This window comes from Euprymna scolopes, chromosome 30 (genome assembly GCF_053919585.1).
Source record: "Euprymna scolopes isolate OS-2025 chromosome 30, ASM5391958v1, whole genome shotgun sequence".
In the NCBI taxonomy this organism is placed as follows: domain Eukaryota; kingdom Metazoa; phylum Mollusca; class Cephalopoda; order Sepiida; family Sepiolidae; genus Euprymna; species Euprymna scolopes.
The window spans coordinates 64,999,860-65,013,104 of NC_136511.1; the positions used below are offsets into that span (position 1 = coordinate 64,999,860).

Here is a 13,245-nt window from a genome sequence, read left to right on the forward strand (position 1 = left end):
AAAGAGAATCATTTTTGTTTCTTAACCCAGCTAAATACATCTTCCTTTAATTTCAGTCCTGTGTTAGATATTAGCAGACAACCTGGTGGTGGTGATGGAAGTTGAAGGGGGGGGGGCGCAGATTCGATGGGTTACACACACGCAAAGGGATTCCCATGTGAAGAATGTGGGATTTTCCACCATCGTCTAACAGAACACATAATTTGATCCAGAAATGTGAGAGGCTATCGATCAAAGGATTCAAACAAAGGAAATATTACACATTCCATTAGGAAAAGAATATTTATATAAATAAAAATGGTCACAAAAAAGTCGGTCAGAGAAAGAGCCAGGCTCGTCACCATTTCTTCACTGCCCGACAACCACCTAACCTTGCACACCTTTCAGAACGGTCAGAACACCAGTAAACTTTTTTTTTTTTTTTTTTTTTTTTTTTAAATCAAAAAACTGATTTGTCAGTGTTAAATATTTATATAAATATTTATTTATATATAAATAAATATTTAAATATATGTGCGTGTGTACCAATGACAAAAGTAGATGTCAACATTTGAACTTGAAAAACATTTTAAACAACCGGCCACAGTGAATACATACCCCCCCCCCCCGAATTTTTGCAAAGGGTGCCATTCAGGTTAGCCCCCCCCCCCCCAGTGTTCACATATTCATCATGAATGTATTATATTGAACTTCCCCTTGGCCCCTAGAGTTTGTTTCATTGAAACAAACCAAACAAATCCTTTATAGTTATAAAATCCCATTTACATGTTTCTGTCATTCTTGCTACTCATTTGAGCAATGCATGGTTGAGTGTGAACAGTAAACAAACAGATTCCGTACAGGGAGACAATTGCTCCTGGCCTTAGCCTCTTCCAGATCATGACAATATCTACACTTAAGTTCTAAATGCATGGGTTTACATCCTAGGATAGTTTTTATAGTTGTGTTCACTTCAAGTTCCAACAAATAAGATTCCATTATCTTACAACCTCCTCCCACCCCCGCACCGATTACCTATTAGTTTATTTCAAGTGAATTTTTCTTTTTGTTTCAAACAAACAAAATGAAAGACCTTGCCCACGTCCTAGATGTACTGACGGTCATTATTGCAGTCAATTCTTTTGTCTCACTCACACACACACACACACACACACACACGTGTATTTAGTTAACATGACAATTTTGTATTTGTTCCTGCTGCAGTGAAACCAGATCTGATGAGAAAAGACTGTCTCAAGGTTAAATTTTTTTTTTTTTTTTTTTTTTTTTTTTTAACTATAAATGTAAAAATGTCACAATCTCTAATTTGAATTAGTTTAAAGATTTATTTCTTGGGTTTATATATCAAATGCAGGCTTGTTTAGGTCAACCTTTTCAATAATGAACACAATTCAGATGAAAAAGGCATTTAGGAGGAGGAAAGGGACTAGAAATGTACAAGACTTTTTTAAAATGAAATTAGAATCCTTTATAGGATTCCTCAAAAAAAAAAAAAAAAAAAAAAAATTTACATGTCACAGATTTCGTGTGAAATTGCAAATAGTTGTCTAGTGAGGAAGTTTTAACAATACTACTCGTATTCAGAGTAGTTACAACACTTATGTAAAACTTAGTTGTCCTATCACAGAAAAGCTGATTAACATCAACGATGCAAACAAAAAAAATAAATCTATAAAAAGGTCCATTGTGGTATGATGTTGGTTCTATGCAGTTCTAGGTCCACCCTCCCAGACTGCCTTCACTCGTTAAGGTGTTACTGCTAATTGCACAAAGTGCCCCTACAGTGGAGTGCTGACGGGCTGTCCAAGCATTTTTTGCAGATCAGAGTACTCCTCAGAGGCACAGACTCTTCAATCCTACTTTCTAACCCTTGTGTCACATTTTGCACTATGGGGAAGGAGGGAGAAGCAGAGATATAAACACCAATCTTCTGATAGTGGCATCCCTCAAACTGCTACACTTTAAAATCGGTTTCCAATTGCACCAACATGCAGAAATTTAAATGTAAACAGACCTATTTCTGTTCAACTCCCTAGTTAGGGATCATGACTAGAGACCCTCTAATTCTACAGTAGCAATGTGTGCCTGGTTTTTGGGGAGGATAAAAGTAAAAATTTATGAATACAAATGACATGTCATTTGTAACCCTTGGGTCAAATGTTCAAGTCAGCTCAACTGTATCTCCCTTATCTTTTGTTTGAAGCTTTTATGTTAACTTTAGAGAGGGAGGGGGGTTGCTTGATATCAAGTTGAATGCGTTTTTTAGTGATTGCACAACAGTTTCGTCAACTTTCAGTTGAACTTCCAAGTGGGATATCATTCAAACTTCCAGATTTTCAAATTAAAGTTTTAAAAACAATTTGATATAAAAGAAATGTTGAAATTATTGACATTACTTCCAATGAAGATCACTTCGACAAAAAAAGCTTTGTATAATTAATGATGGGACGATTTCAATATTTTTCCGATTCCTTATAAATCTTTAATTTAAATTATATAGCTGTATTTTTTTCTGATTACCGTAGAAACATACATGTTAACTGTGCAGATATTTTCCTAAATGTAAAAATATACTTGTAAGGGAATATCTGTCGATTTTAGCTTTACTGGTGGTTAAAATAAAAAAAAAAAAAAAAAAAAAAAAAAATTTACTAGTAATGGAAGATTTTGCTTTAAACAAAAACCAAATAAAAGACAATCGTTTTGGCATTGGAAAATCTATACAAATTTTTCTGATTCAGATTAATTCGTCCTAACACTAATAATGTTCTGAAAAGGCAAGAAGTTCGGGTAAAAAAAAAAAAAAAAAAAAAAAAAAAAAAAAAAATTCTTCATTCCTTCTTTGAGTCCGGTCAGAATAGAAATCTTTTTTGACTTGGTACAACTGCAGCTCAAGACATTTTTTTTCTTCTGGTCTTAGAAGATAGATATTTATAGTGATAGACATTTCCAATTTAATCTTTCCTAGTGAGAATATTTTCCAAATGCGTCTCTCTTGCAAGCTGGTACTTTTGACATTTCTCCAAGCTGGTATTTTTGATATTTAACTGCCAAGTCCTCAGCAGAATTCTTGGATTTCCTTGAAGTAGATTTTTCTCAGCAAGATACAAATTCTTCAGGTAACTTCAACATTATAAACTTTGCTAGGTAACTTACAGGCGTTCACATCAACGTTTTAACATCCTATCTAGTCAGAAGATGACACTAAAAATGTGTTGATGTGTGACACTTACGTCACCCGCGCGTCGTCCAGTGGTGGAATGGCCCTGGTTGTCGGTTCTGGTGTTTCCTCGGCGAGAATGTCAACGGCCGGTTTCCTGAAACAGACTTGTCATGCAAAACAATTGAAAAGACCAAGTCAAGAGGGGTTCCTTTTGTTTAAACTTCTTTGTATTTCAATCAGGGTACAATCGCAGTCAGCTTTTCAGTTAGGGACTGGCCACTTGTTAACTGCGAGGTTTTCTCTTCTCTCTCCGACAGAAAACTCAATTATCTATGTGACAGGGTCAATCGATGGGGGAATCTTCGTTCGTCGGACCCAAGGAAGCAAAGCTCTCTCTCTCTAACCGTCAATCTCTCAAGGCTCGCTGCTTATATTGTGGGGGCGTGGACGGGGTCTCTTCCCGTTTCAGGTCGCTGGCCAATCAGAACCAAGGGATCGCTGTCCGTCAAATCTTCGCCAGGCGGCCTATACCCAAAAAAGGAGCTGTCTTTCTTCCTCTGTTGGCATTCGGGCGTTCTCAATTTCGACCGATGCAGCCTAATAGAACTTGACAGGTCGTAAAACCAGAATTGTCATACTTAATTATTTTTGAGAGAACATAAAAACAGCTGAATCCGATTCCACAAAGGCCACGTGTCTTTTCAATAGGGTCACTTATCGCCCAGCTGTTCGTCGACACTGTTCGCTTTGTACATCGGAATTTCATTGGTATCCTCGCCACCCACGGGCTGTCATGGCCAATTTATCGTCATCACGTTCTCCCACCATAAGCTATGATCTTATCTTTTTTCTGTCTTTCTTTCTCTTCCTTTCGTCGTTTACAGCTGCCTTTTTTCCCTTTCTTTTTCCACGCCCGTTGTTCGGGCTCACCGCTACTCTTGGCCTTTTGGTCAGGATCAAAGTGCAGCATGTGTTCTTCGGATGCCGCACTTCCATTTCTTGTTCTCTTTCGGTGGAGGAGAAATCCTTCACGACTGGGACAATTCTTATTTTTGTACCCTTGAGCGTCTCTCAGATGTGCTAAGTTCAAACTGCCAACTTCAGCTTGAATTTTATCAAAATGTGGAATGTGCAGATCAAGCAACAGGCAGAAATTAATCACATGACCAACGTCAGCAGCGGTGAAGCAAACGAGAGAGAGAGAGAAAACTCCAAATTTTCTACAATAAACCAAAAAATACTTTAGTTTATATTAAAAAAATTTTCTCATTTGTAAAGTATATGGATAACATCAGGTGATAACGGAACATATCTCACATTACCAGAAATAATGATGCAATTTCAGATTTTTTTTTTTTTTTTTTTTTTTTTTTTTTTACATAGGCCACTCAAGGATAGGGTAGAGTAGTCAAAAGGACAATATAGCAATCGATAGTAATGAAAGTTTGGTAAATTTGTTAACTTAAGTGGAACAGCTCATCAGAAACTTGTTCACGTTGGACTTGAAGACAACCATATTATAGACAGCTGGAAAACGGAAGAATTCCACAGGCGTGCAGTTCTAAGAAGCTTTGATCATGGAATCTATGTTTAGGCATAGATAAAGAGTGGGGAAAATTATTGATAATGTTTTCAGCTAGTCTAGTGTTTTTTGTGAAAGTTTGGCGAGGGGGAACCATAGATTGAAGCTCAGTCAAACACTTTCCATGAAAATAACGATAAAGCAGAGACAAACTCACAACATCTCTTGTGAGATGTAGGTTGCAGCGTTTCAATTTTATTTTTAATTAAAATTGATTTTAATAGTATTTTGATTTTATCTTTAATATTCAGACACAAATTTTTACTGGACATAAAGGACACAATTTTCAAGCCCTTTTCGAGACACTTCTATTTCCAAGGCTTTTTCAAAGTGAAAGTCAATTCAAGGCCTTTTCAAACCTGCGTAATGATTATGGCATCTCTCCCCTGTAATCTGAATTGATGAAATAGTAACAAAACTAATTACAAAAGGCACATGCAAGCAAACAAGCACTCCTTTAGCTTTATCCATGTTTAAAATAACTACCAAGTGATTCAAAGCTTAGAGTTTCATTTCTAAAATTTCAAAACCGTTTTATAATCTGCATATTTAGTTTGACTGGTCTTTAGATAACGTAAAAATTTGAAGAAAAAAAAAAATTACACTGATACTTTACAAGTCTCAACTTGATATTTTGATAGGTCAGTCTCAGCGATGTGAAGTCCAGTGAGGCAGCAGAGTAGAATCTTAGTCCAGTTCAATGTCTTTGAGACTCAATGCACAGACATGGGGGTGGGGGTGACTTGCCCCCCCTCCTACCAATTCATAATTTTTGATAATACATTATCGTTCTAAATTCTTGTCACGTTTACCGTTTCTAATTTTTGAGGATTTGCCCTTTTAACACTGGAATGGTTAGATTTACAACACATTTTCTTCATCTATTCTTCATATCCCACCCCCCCACCACATCCATTACCATGTCAGACTTTCCTCCTACAACCCCCCCCCAAAAAAAAAAAAAAAAAAAAAAAAAAAAAAAAAAAAAAAATCAATCACAATTCTTCAATTAATTTATCAATTCCAACCATAAAAAAGTGGTTGTCAGCAGGTATTTTTAATTAACAATCATTGGAACACAACTGCTAAGTGTAAGATTATAATGTGAAATTTTAATAGATATTAAACCAATAAATTTTAGTTTCTTCAGAATATTTTTTAAGTGTTTTGTTTTTTAATGGAGGATTGTTATATTTTGTGTACATCCTATTTACAAATTCAAACATTTCAGATCTTCATTACATTTGATCCAGAGATCAAAGACACTAATTACGATCTTTGAATTTCAAGGAAAAACTAAGCTTTAACTTTTTAAACATTTTCTAGAATCAAAATAATGTAAAAGATTTCAATCAAAATTGGAATAAGGATTCCAAACCTAAGGATTAAGAGTTATTCTAGTTGATCTTTTAATATCCTAAAGACTTGAAACATAACTATCACCAAAATGACTATTTGGGATAATCTCATCCAAAGAGTTGAGGTGCAAGGCCGTAAACCTAGAGATGGACAACGCTATAAGCCTCAATTTTTTTTTAATTTTTGTTTTTCATCAATTGTAACAAGTATGTAATGTAACAAAGTATAGAATACCGGTGGAGGTGCGATTGGAAGAATTAATAGTGAATAATATTCACTAGATTTACCATTAGTAACCAGAAGAGCATTACCACAGTCGACCAAAGGAAGAATTTACCAAGTATGTCTAGAGTGTGATGTATGGATGTAAAATCTATGCGGTGATAGGGGTTCCATATAGCAAAAAGATGTTAAAATTACCAGTAAGAAGAATTTTTTTATTTTTAATAGATAAATTGAGTTTTGCAAAATAAATAAAATTAAAAATAAGTTACTCCCACCTAATAGTGGATACCAAATACAATTCAAGAATCACTTCTCTACTTGTGTAGTTAGAAATCAGCAAAAACTGGTTTCTTGAAAAACAAAGCAAAACTCACTGAGAATTAAAAGTGGTTATTACCACTCTCAGAGTAACAATTCCCAAGAGGTGAGGAAAAAAAAAAAAAAAAAAAAAAAAAAAAATGAAATCAGATTCAAGGTCAACTTGTGTCAGTATTAAAGATGAATTAAAAATTCTGAAGCGAGGTGGGAGTGGGGGGGGGGGAGACTTAAATGTAGGTCAAACACTGAAGACAGTAGGCACCGCCAAAACTGGGGGGGCAGGTCAGTACTTTTTGACGGACCGTCTTTTTAAAAATCTACCAAAAATCAGGTAATTATCCGATCAATACGAAATTTTCAGCGATTATTAGGAGAAGAATGAACTTTATAACAGTGTACTTATTTTTCATAAACGATATTTATATATATATATATTTTTTTGCTTACAAAACCCCCCCTTGTTTTGAAGTGGGAACAAATATGCTTAAAATAATCATCTGAAACTGAACAAAACATATTGTGTTGTTGTAAGGGACAGAATTATAGATTAAAAAAAAAAAAAAAAAAAAAAAATTGTTTGCATACCTTATTTTGACGTCTGAATATCAGAACTTCGATTGTGTTTAATTATTCCGCTTTTGAGTTTTGAAGTGTGAAATTCGGTGAATATGTTAAATAAAATAATTAATTTAAGTTAAGCAAAACAAAAAAAATTTTTTTTATATTTATACGAAAAAAGCCATTTTAAAATTTTTGATAAATAAATTAACAATTTTTTTTTAGCGAGCCGAATAATGCATGACCATTATTAAACAGAGCATGCTTTGAATAATCGATACAAAAAAAAAAAATTCGATAAATATTGTGCCCTTTGTGTTAAAAATAGCATCATTTTTTTCGATCTCGTTTGAAAACGTTTGCCGCCTTTCGACTACGGTGGACCAAACGCGCTGAAATAATTTTTTTTTTATTCTGCTTTAAATTGCCCCCTCCCCCCTTTTGGGGAGCCTGGCCCCCACACACATACACATTAAAAACCAAACTCATACAAATGGTCACCCATCTGGTACTGGCCAGCCTCAGCTTAATAATACATTGAAATTTTCGTCACTGAAAAATAAGTTTTTTTGGCCTGTTTAGTCTTCCATAGTTTTCGTCTCATCGAAAGAAAACGTAAACAGAGTCGATCTGAACTCTTCCGCGACGCGAAATATCTGGTTACATATATGAATAAGTGGAATTATTTGAAATTCAGGTACTTATATTATAATATTTTTGCATATTCTCTTAGAAAATCATCCTAAATCTTAGACAATAAATGAATAAATAAATTATTTCAAAAACCCTTTTTTTTAAATATTTAAGTACGTTTTTTGTGCAAGACAAAAAATAACAATTGTTAACTTTTTGGGAAAATTTAACATTTAAAATTGAATTAAAAATAGTAGAAAAAGTTTTACATTATTCTGTTTTCTATATGATAAAATTCAGGGTTTTATCTTTCTGGAAAAAAAAAGTTACTCAGAAATAATGGATTTTAATAAATGTAATTTAGTTTTAAAAAACAACAACAACTTGATTTTGCGGCCATTTTTGGCGGTGCCTAGAAGACAGCATTACTTCTGTGGATTTAAAACATTCTTCCAATTGTCTTTGTATATATATATTTTTTTTTTTTACAGAATTCACTCCAGACAAGGTGTGAAGCAACTTATAAGGAGCTAACAAGAACGAAAGATTAGGATCAAAGACAGGAGACACCTATAGCCTTAGTCTTTAAATTCAAGGCCAGAGGTAGAAGGAAAAAGTTGAAAGAATTCCACAAGCAGCCAGCAGTTCCTTAAAAGAAGCTACTAGAAATAAACATTGCCATATCAAAGTTTGGTTCCCTTTTGTTGCATATAAGCCCATTGAGCTATTTGATGCCGAATCTAGTAATTTTGGTAAGTGATTTTATGCATTAAGTCCTTAATATCGTTAAATTTGTTGTTTTTTTTAGAGGAAAATTGTTTTTAGCTTTGGAGAACATGATCGAGTCAGGCAAAGAGAAAGGAAAAGAATGTTCGGTGTCTTTAGGTCAGGAAGCCAGTATCTTCAAACTGATCTGATTGACCCATTATATCAAATTAGAACTTACCAGATTACTGTAATTTCGTTATTTCTATCATCAATTTAATTCAAATAAACCCTTTTGTTTAAACGAAAATATTTTTTAAATGTATATAAATCTTGTAGGTCAAGGTCATAACCTGAACGTTGGGAAGAACATCTACTTAAACAATACCTTAATACTTAAGGAAGAATTACTAAAACCAATGCTGTATTATTAGTTCATCTTCGTGTTTATTCCATCACTTTTTTTAGACATCTACACATGCAAGTTAGTGAAAATGCTAAGGAAACTTGTTACTAAGAATAAATAGCATAGTACGTTTCAATATTACATTTCATCCTTTTTCTTCTTGGTCAATAGAAGAATCCTAAACTGAGGAAATTTGTTTAAATCAGGATTAACTTTTTAAGGGAGTTTGATCCAAATATTCATTACAATTACACATTAAAAACAGACCTCGTGTCAAACAACCCTTGTTATGGGAAGCAAATAACTTTCATAAAAAAAAAAAAAAAAAAAAAAATCCATAAAAGGAAATATACCCCCCCCCCCCCAGCAAATGGTTCTTGGTTAAGTTAAACCTCTAGTATGCTTTGAACACATTGTCACAAATATACGGTTCACTGAACTGGCTTTAGTATATTAATTTCCACTACTGTAATTTATATGGGTTCAGTTAGTTGAACTATATTTTATATCCTCTAACGGCTGTCACACCACATAATTTAAGGGTCATCTTTTCAACTAGCTTCACCCGTTAAAAACGTATTAAAACATAATTCATTTTCAATTCCAACTGCTTAAGCGACTAATAAAATCTTTCCCTGTCATAATACTTATCAAGCCCATTTTCATCAGCCGACCCCACCATCAGACAAGCTACCTAAATGGGGTCATGTTACTACTCAAGGTTGAAAACAAGAGTTTTTTTTTTTTTGTTTTTTTTTTACTATAGACAAAATAAAGTGGGCAACAAACGCATACATAACGAATAAATTTAACCGAAAAGTTACTATTCTACCTGGCTGCTAGAATTTTTAGGGTTTTAACTTTTAAAGCATTTATTCAGTTTGAAAAACTAGTGTCGATGGTTAAGCAAGAAAAAAAAAGAAAAAAAGAGCATTAAAAATACTAGTAGAAACCTACCCAATAAAGGTCAGATAACCTTATATTTTTGTTACATTTAAATGGATAGCAACTGCAGTCTATAATACAAATATTGCAACAGGTTTTTGATACATTCAAATTCAACAGCTGTTGCCCCTTGCATATCACTTGTATACATCATATTAGTAGAAAATCTTAACTGAGATTTAATATATTCTAAGACATTTTTAGTTTTATTTTATTAACAAAAATTTATGATAATTAGTGTATTTGATCAGTACCAAACTTTTGGTTTGTAAAACTTTAGATCATGTGATATTTTAGACTAAGCTGAAGTAAATGTCATCTGAAATTGTGTGCTTAAACGATATCAATAGATCTATTATATACATTCTTTCATCAACCCACACACACATTGGGTAGAGCACTGTTGTAAATAATCTCACCCACTAAATTGGCTGAAAAATGCGACGCTCACTGTTTGTTTATAAACAAGCGATTAGAGCACTGTAAAAGTGGTGGATGAATGTTTGTATAAATAGACATTTGGCGAGAATTTATGGGCGCCGCTCCTGTGGGTCGATCTGTAGAACTGACTGTCTACGTGAGGGTTCTAGGTTCAATCCTCGGCTTGGGAGAGGTGCTAGTCTAGCAGCACTGATGAGTTGGGATACAACGAAACAGGACTATGTCGATGACTACAAATATATATATATATATATATATATATATATATATGTGGGGGGGGGTGAAAATTCTTCAAATGTAAAAAAAAAAAAAAAAAATCACTAGTAAAGTTATTGATGTGGATATTTCAAATAGAGAGGGAATTGAGCCACAGCTTAGATACTAATACTTTTTAATTCTATCGAGTTTGGATGAGGTCAAAATAATGTTACTTAATTTTACATGAATACCAGGGAAATATACATAATTATATGGAGAGTCATATACAAAATAGACCCAACCAAGTGATTTCAAATTGACTATTTAAATTTCAAGTTTGCATCAAAGAATTTTCACCAACCCCTCACATACTGTACAATTTGATTAGCATGTTGCATTTAACGTTATTACACAATTATTAAGTAAATAAAATCATTAAACCTTTATATTTAACTAGATTTAAATTTGTTACAAATTTTTCATTTTTAATTTATGAAGTTCACATTGTTCATTACAAACAGTTATAAAAAATAAATAACCTTAATAAGTCCCTAGCAATCACACACACAAACGAAGCAGTAAATCGTCTATGGCAACATAGCGGAATGGATTAGGGCACTGGACTGAAGTACATAAGGTCCAAGGTTCGAATTCAAGTTATACTGATGAGTAGGGCTCCGAAACACGCGTGTCCGCAGATAACTGTTTTTAAAATAAATAAAAAATACGCCCAAATAAAAGATGGGCGACTTTCTAAGAAAAACACTGGTTCTGAGGTCTGAGAGTTAGTTGACAGAATCTTTCAATTTATGTAAATGAAATGGCTTTTATTAACCTTAATAGACTAGTTGAGAAGTACCTGTCAACACCCGGCTTCTCAAATCTTTGTTATAAAAGTCATTCAGAAAAAAAAAAAAAAAAAAAAAAAAAAAAAAAAAAGCCAGTACAGATTCCTATGAAGTCTACTTTTATTCAACAAAGCAAATGCTGCTGGTGGCTGCATTTTAGAACATGCAATAGACATAATTCCAAGCATATGTTTATAAAATTCCAAGCTGCTGAGTAATCTTAGGAGCCGTTTACCATAAACCAGTTCTTACTGGAAGCTTCCCTATCCTTAATACCAACCATTCTCCCCATTTTGTTACCAGAGGGAATTAAGCATTCAGAAAAGCAGACAAATGAAAATCAGACGTAAAGGTGCCAAAACCAACAATGCAGATAACAGAATTAAGAGTCAGAATAGGTTATCCTGCTGTATTAAAGATGAAGTAATAAACATGAAGTGCTAAATTATAGAAACAAATTTTTATAAATTTATTTGTACTTACGAGGAGGATACTGTATGCTTTGTAAATTCTCTGTAAAAGAAAAAAAAAAAAACTTCAGTTTCATACTTTTTAGCCATAAAATTTAAAACTACTTCATGATTTCTGATGCATAATATTTTCTTTCCATCATCAGTACACAGATTTAAAAGAAAAGCTTAATCTAAGGGGGAATTCTGGGTAAGCACTTGTCGCCATTTTGAATGCAGTGTCTAAAAGGAGGTGAAATGGTTAAAATGTATTTGTGTATCCTGTACACAAAGATAAATTGATGTTCAAAAATCGTGATAGGGGTCTGTATAAAAATACAGGATTAGCTATAATATGGGACTCAAACAAGGTCCAAAGCAAAAACTAAATTGATATGGAAAGGGGAGGGGGGTAATTAGAACTAAGAATCTAAACACAAAAGTAGATTTTAGATATTTTATATTCAAAATTTGTTTATCTGAAGCATCGTCATTAGCATGAATTTTGAATAACTGAAAATTAGGCCATTTTGAAAAGGAATTTTTGGTGCTTATTTTGAAGAAAACCCACTAAAAAAAAAAAAAAAAAAAAAAAAAAAAAAAAAAGAAAGAAAAAGTTCATGCACACATCGTCTCTTCACCTTTATAATCTATTATAAACATTTTGTCCGTCATGTACACTATGCAACAGAGCTACCAAAATAAAAAGGAGGTGAAAGTACATAATTAGGTGTGACTTTATAGTATAAATCTGACCTTGATAATTCAAGGAAACAGCATAAACAATGAGCCAGAAAAAAAAAAGTGTACGAGAGGGAGGTGTTGTGATAGATATAACTCACTGTAAAAGTCCATTTTTCAAACTGCATCTCTGATGCAAGGTTGTAGAGCGGTGCACCAAATTTTTCTGTGAGCCATTTTTAATACAACCCGGTGACAAAAGGGTTGTAATTTTTAACAATTTAGCAAGTTGGCAAAATGCTCTTCTACACATGTGCAAATATGCATTTACATAAATGTTAAAACTGAGCAGACTAACAATAGCTCAAACGGTAATGACTAAGGTTGAAGCACTGTTTTGGTTCTAGTTGATAGCACTTGTCTTTTTTTAACACTAGAAATCACAACTTTATATATTCAGTATAATATAATTGAGAATTAGCTCTATAATTATAAATCTTCATAGATTAAAGTGTAAGCATTTTATATTGTTTAATTACCAAGTAAATAAAAATGTACCTTAGAAATCTGGATTGTGGAAAGTATAGTCAAGTTGACGAAAGAAAACAAATTACACTTACATTTCTTAGCTTTTTCACAGTGACACAGAAAGTCACATCTATTTTTACATCTATGCATGAAAAAAAAAAAAAAAAAGGAGGAAAGACGCTGCATACATGTCTTGTATAACAGTG

General features: G+C 33.2%; 1 protein-coding gene across 2 annotated transcripts in view; it reads right to left on the reverse strand.

Moving 5' to 3' along the window:
* Window positions 1-13,245, reverse strand: part of LOC145254829 (RAB6-interacting golgin-like) — a 73,137-nt gene that overhangs the window by 19,349 nt on the left and 40,543 nt on the right. The window contains exon 2 of one of the 2 annotated variants that reach the window (XM_080113661.1): window positions 11,865-11,894. The exons of the other annotated variant lie outside the window; for it this stretch is intronic. Coding sequence (XP_079969787.1) covers window positions 11,865-11,894 — 30 coding nt within the window. The remainder of the gene's footprint in view (window positions 1-11,864; window positions 11,895-13,245) is intronic. 2 annotated transcript variants of the gene reach the window in all.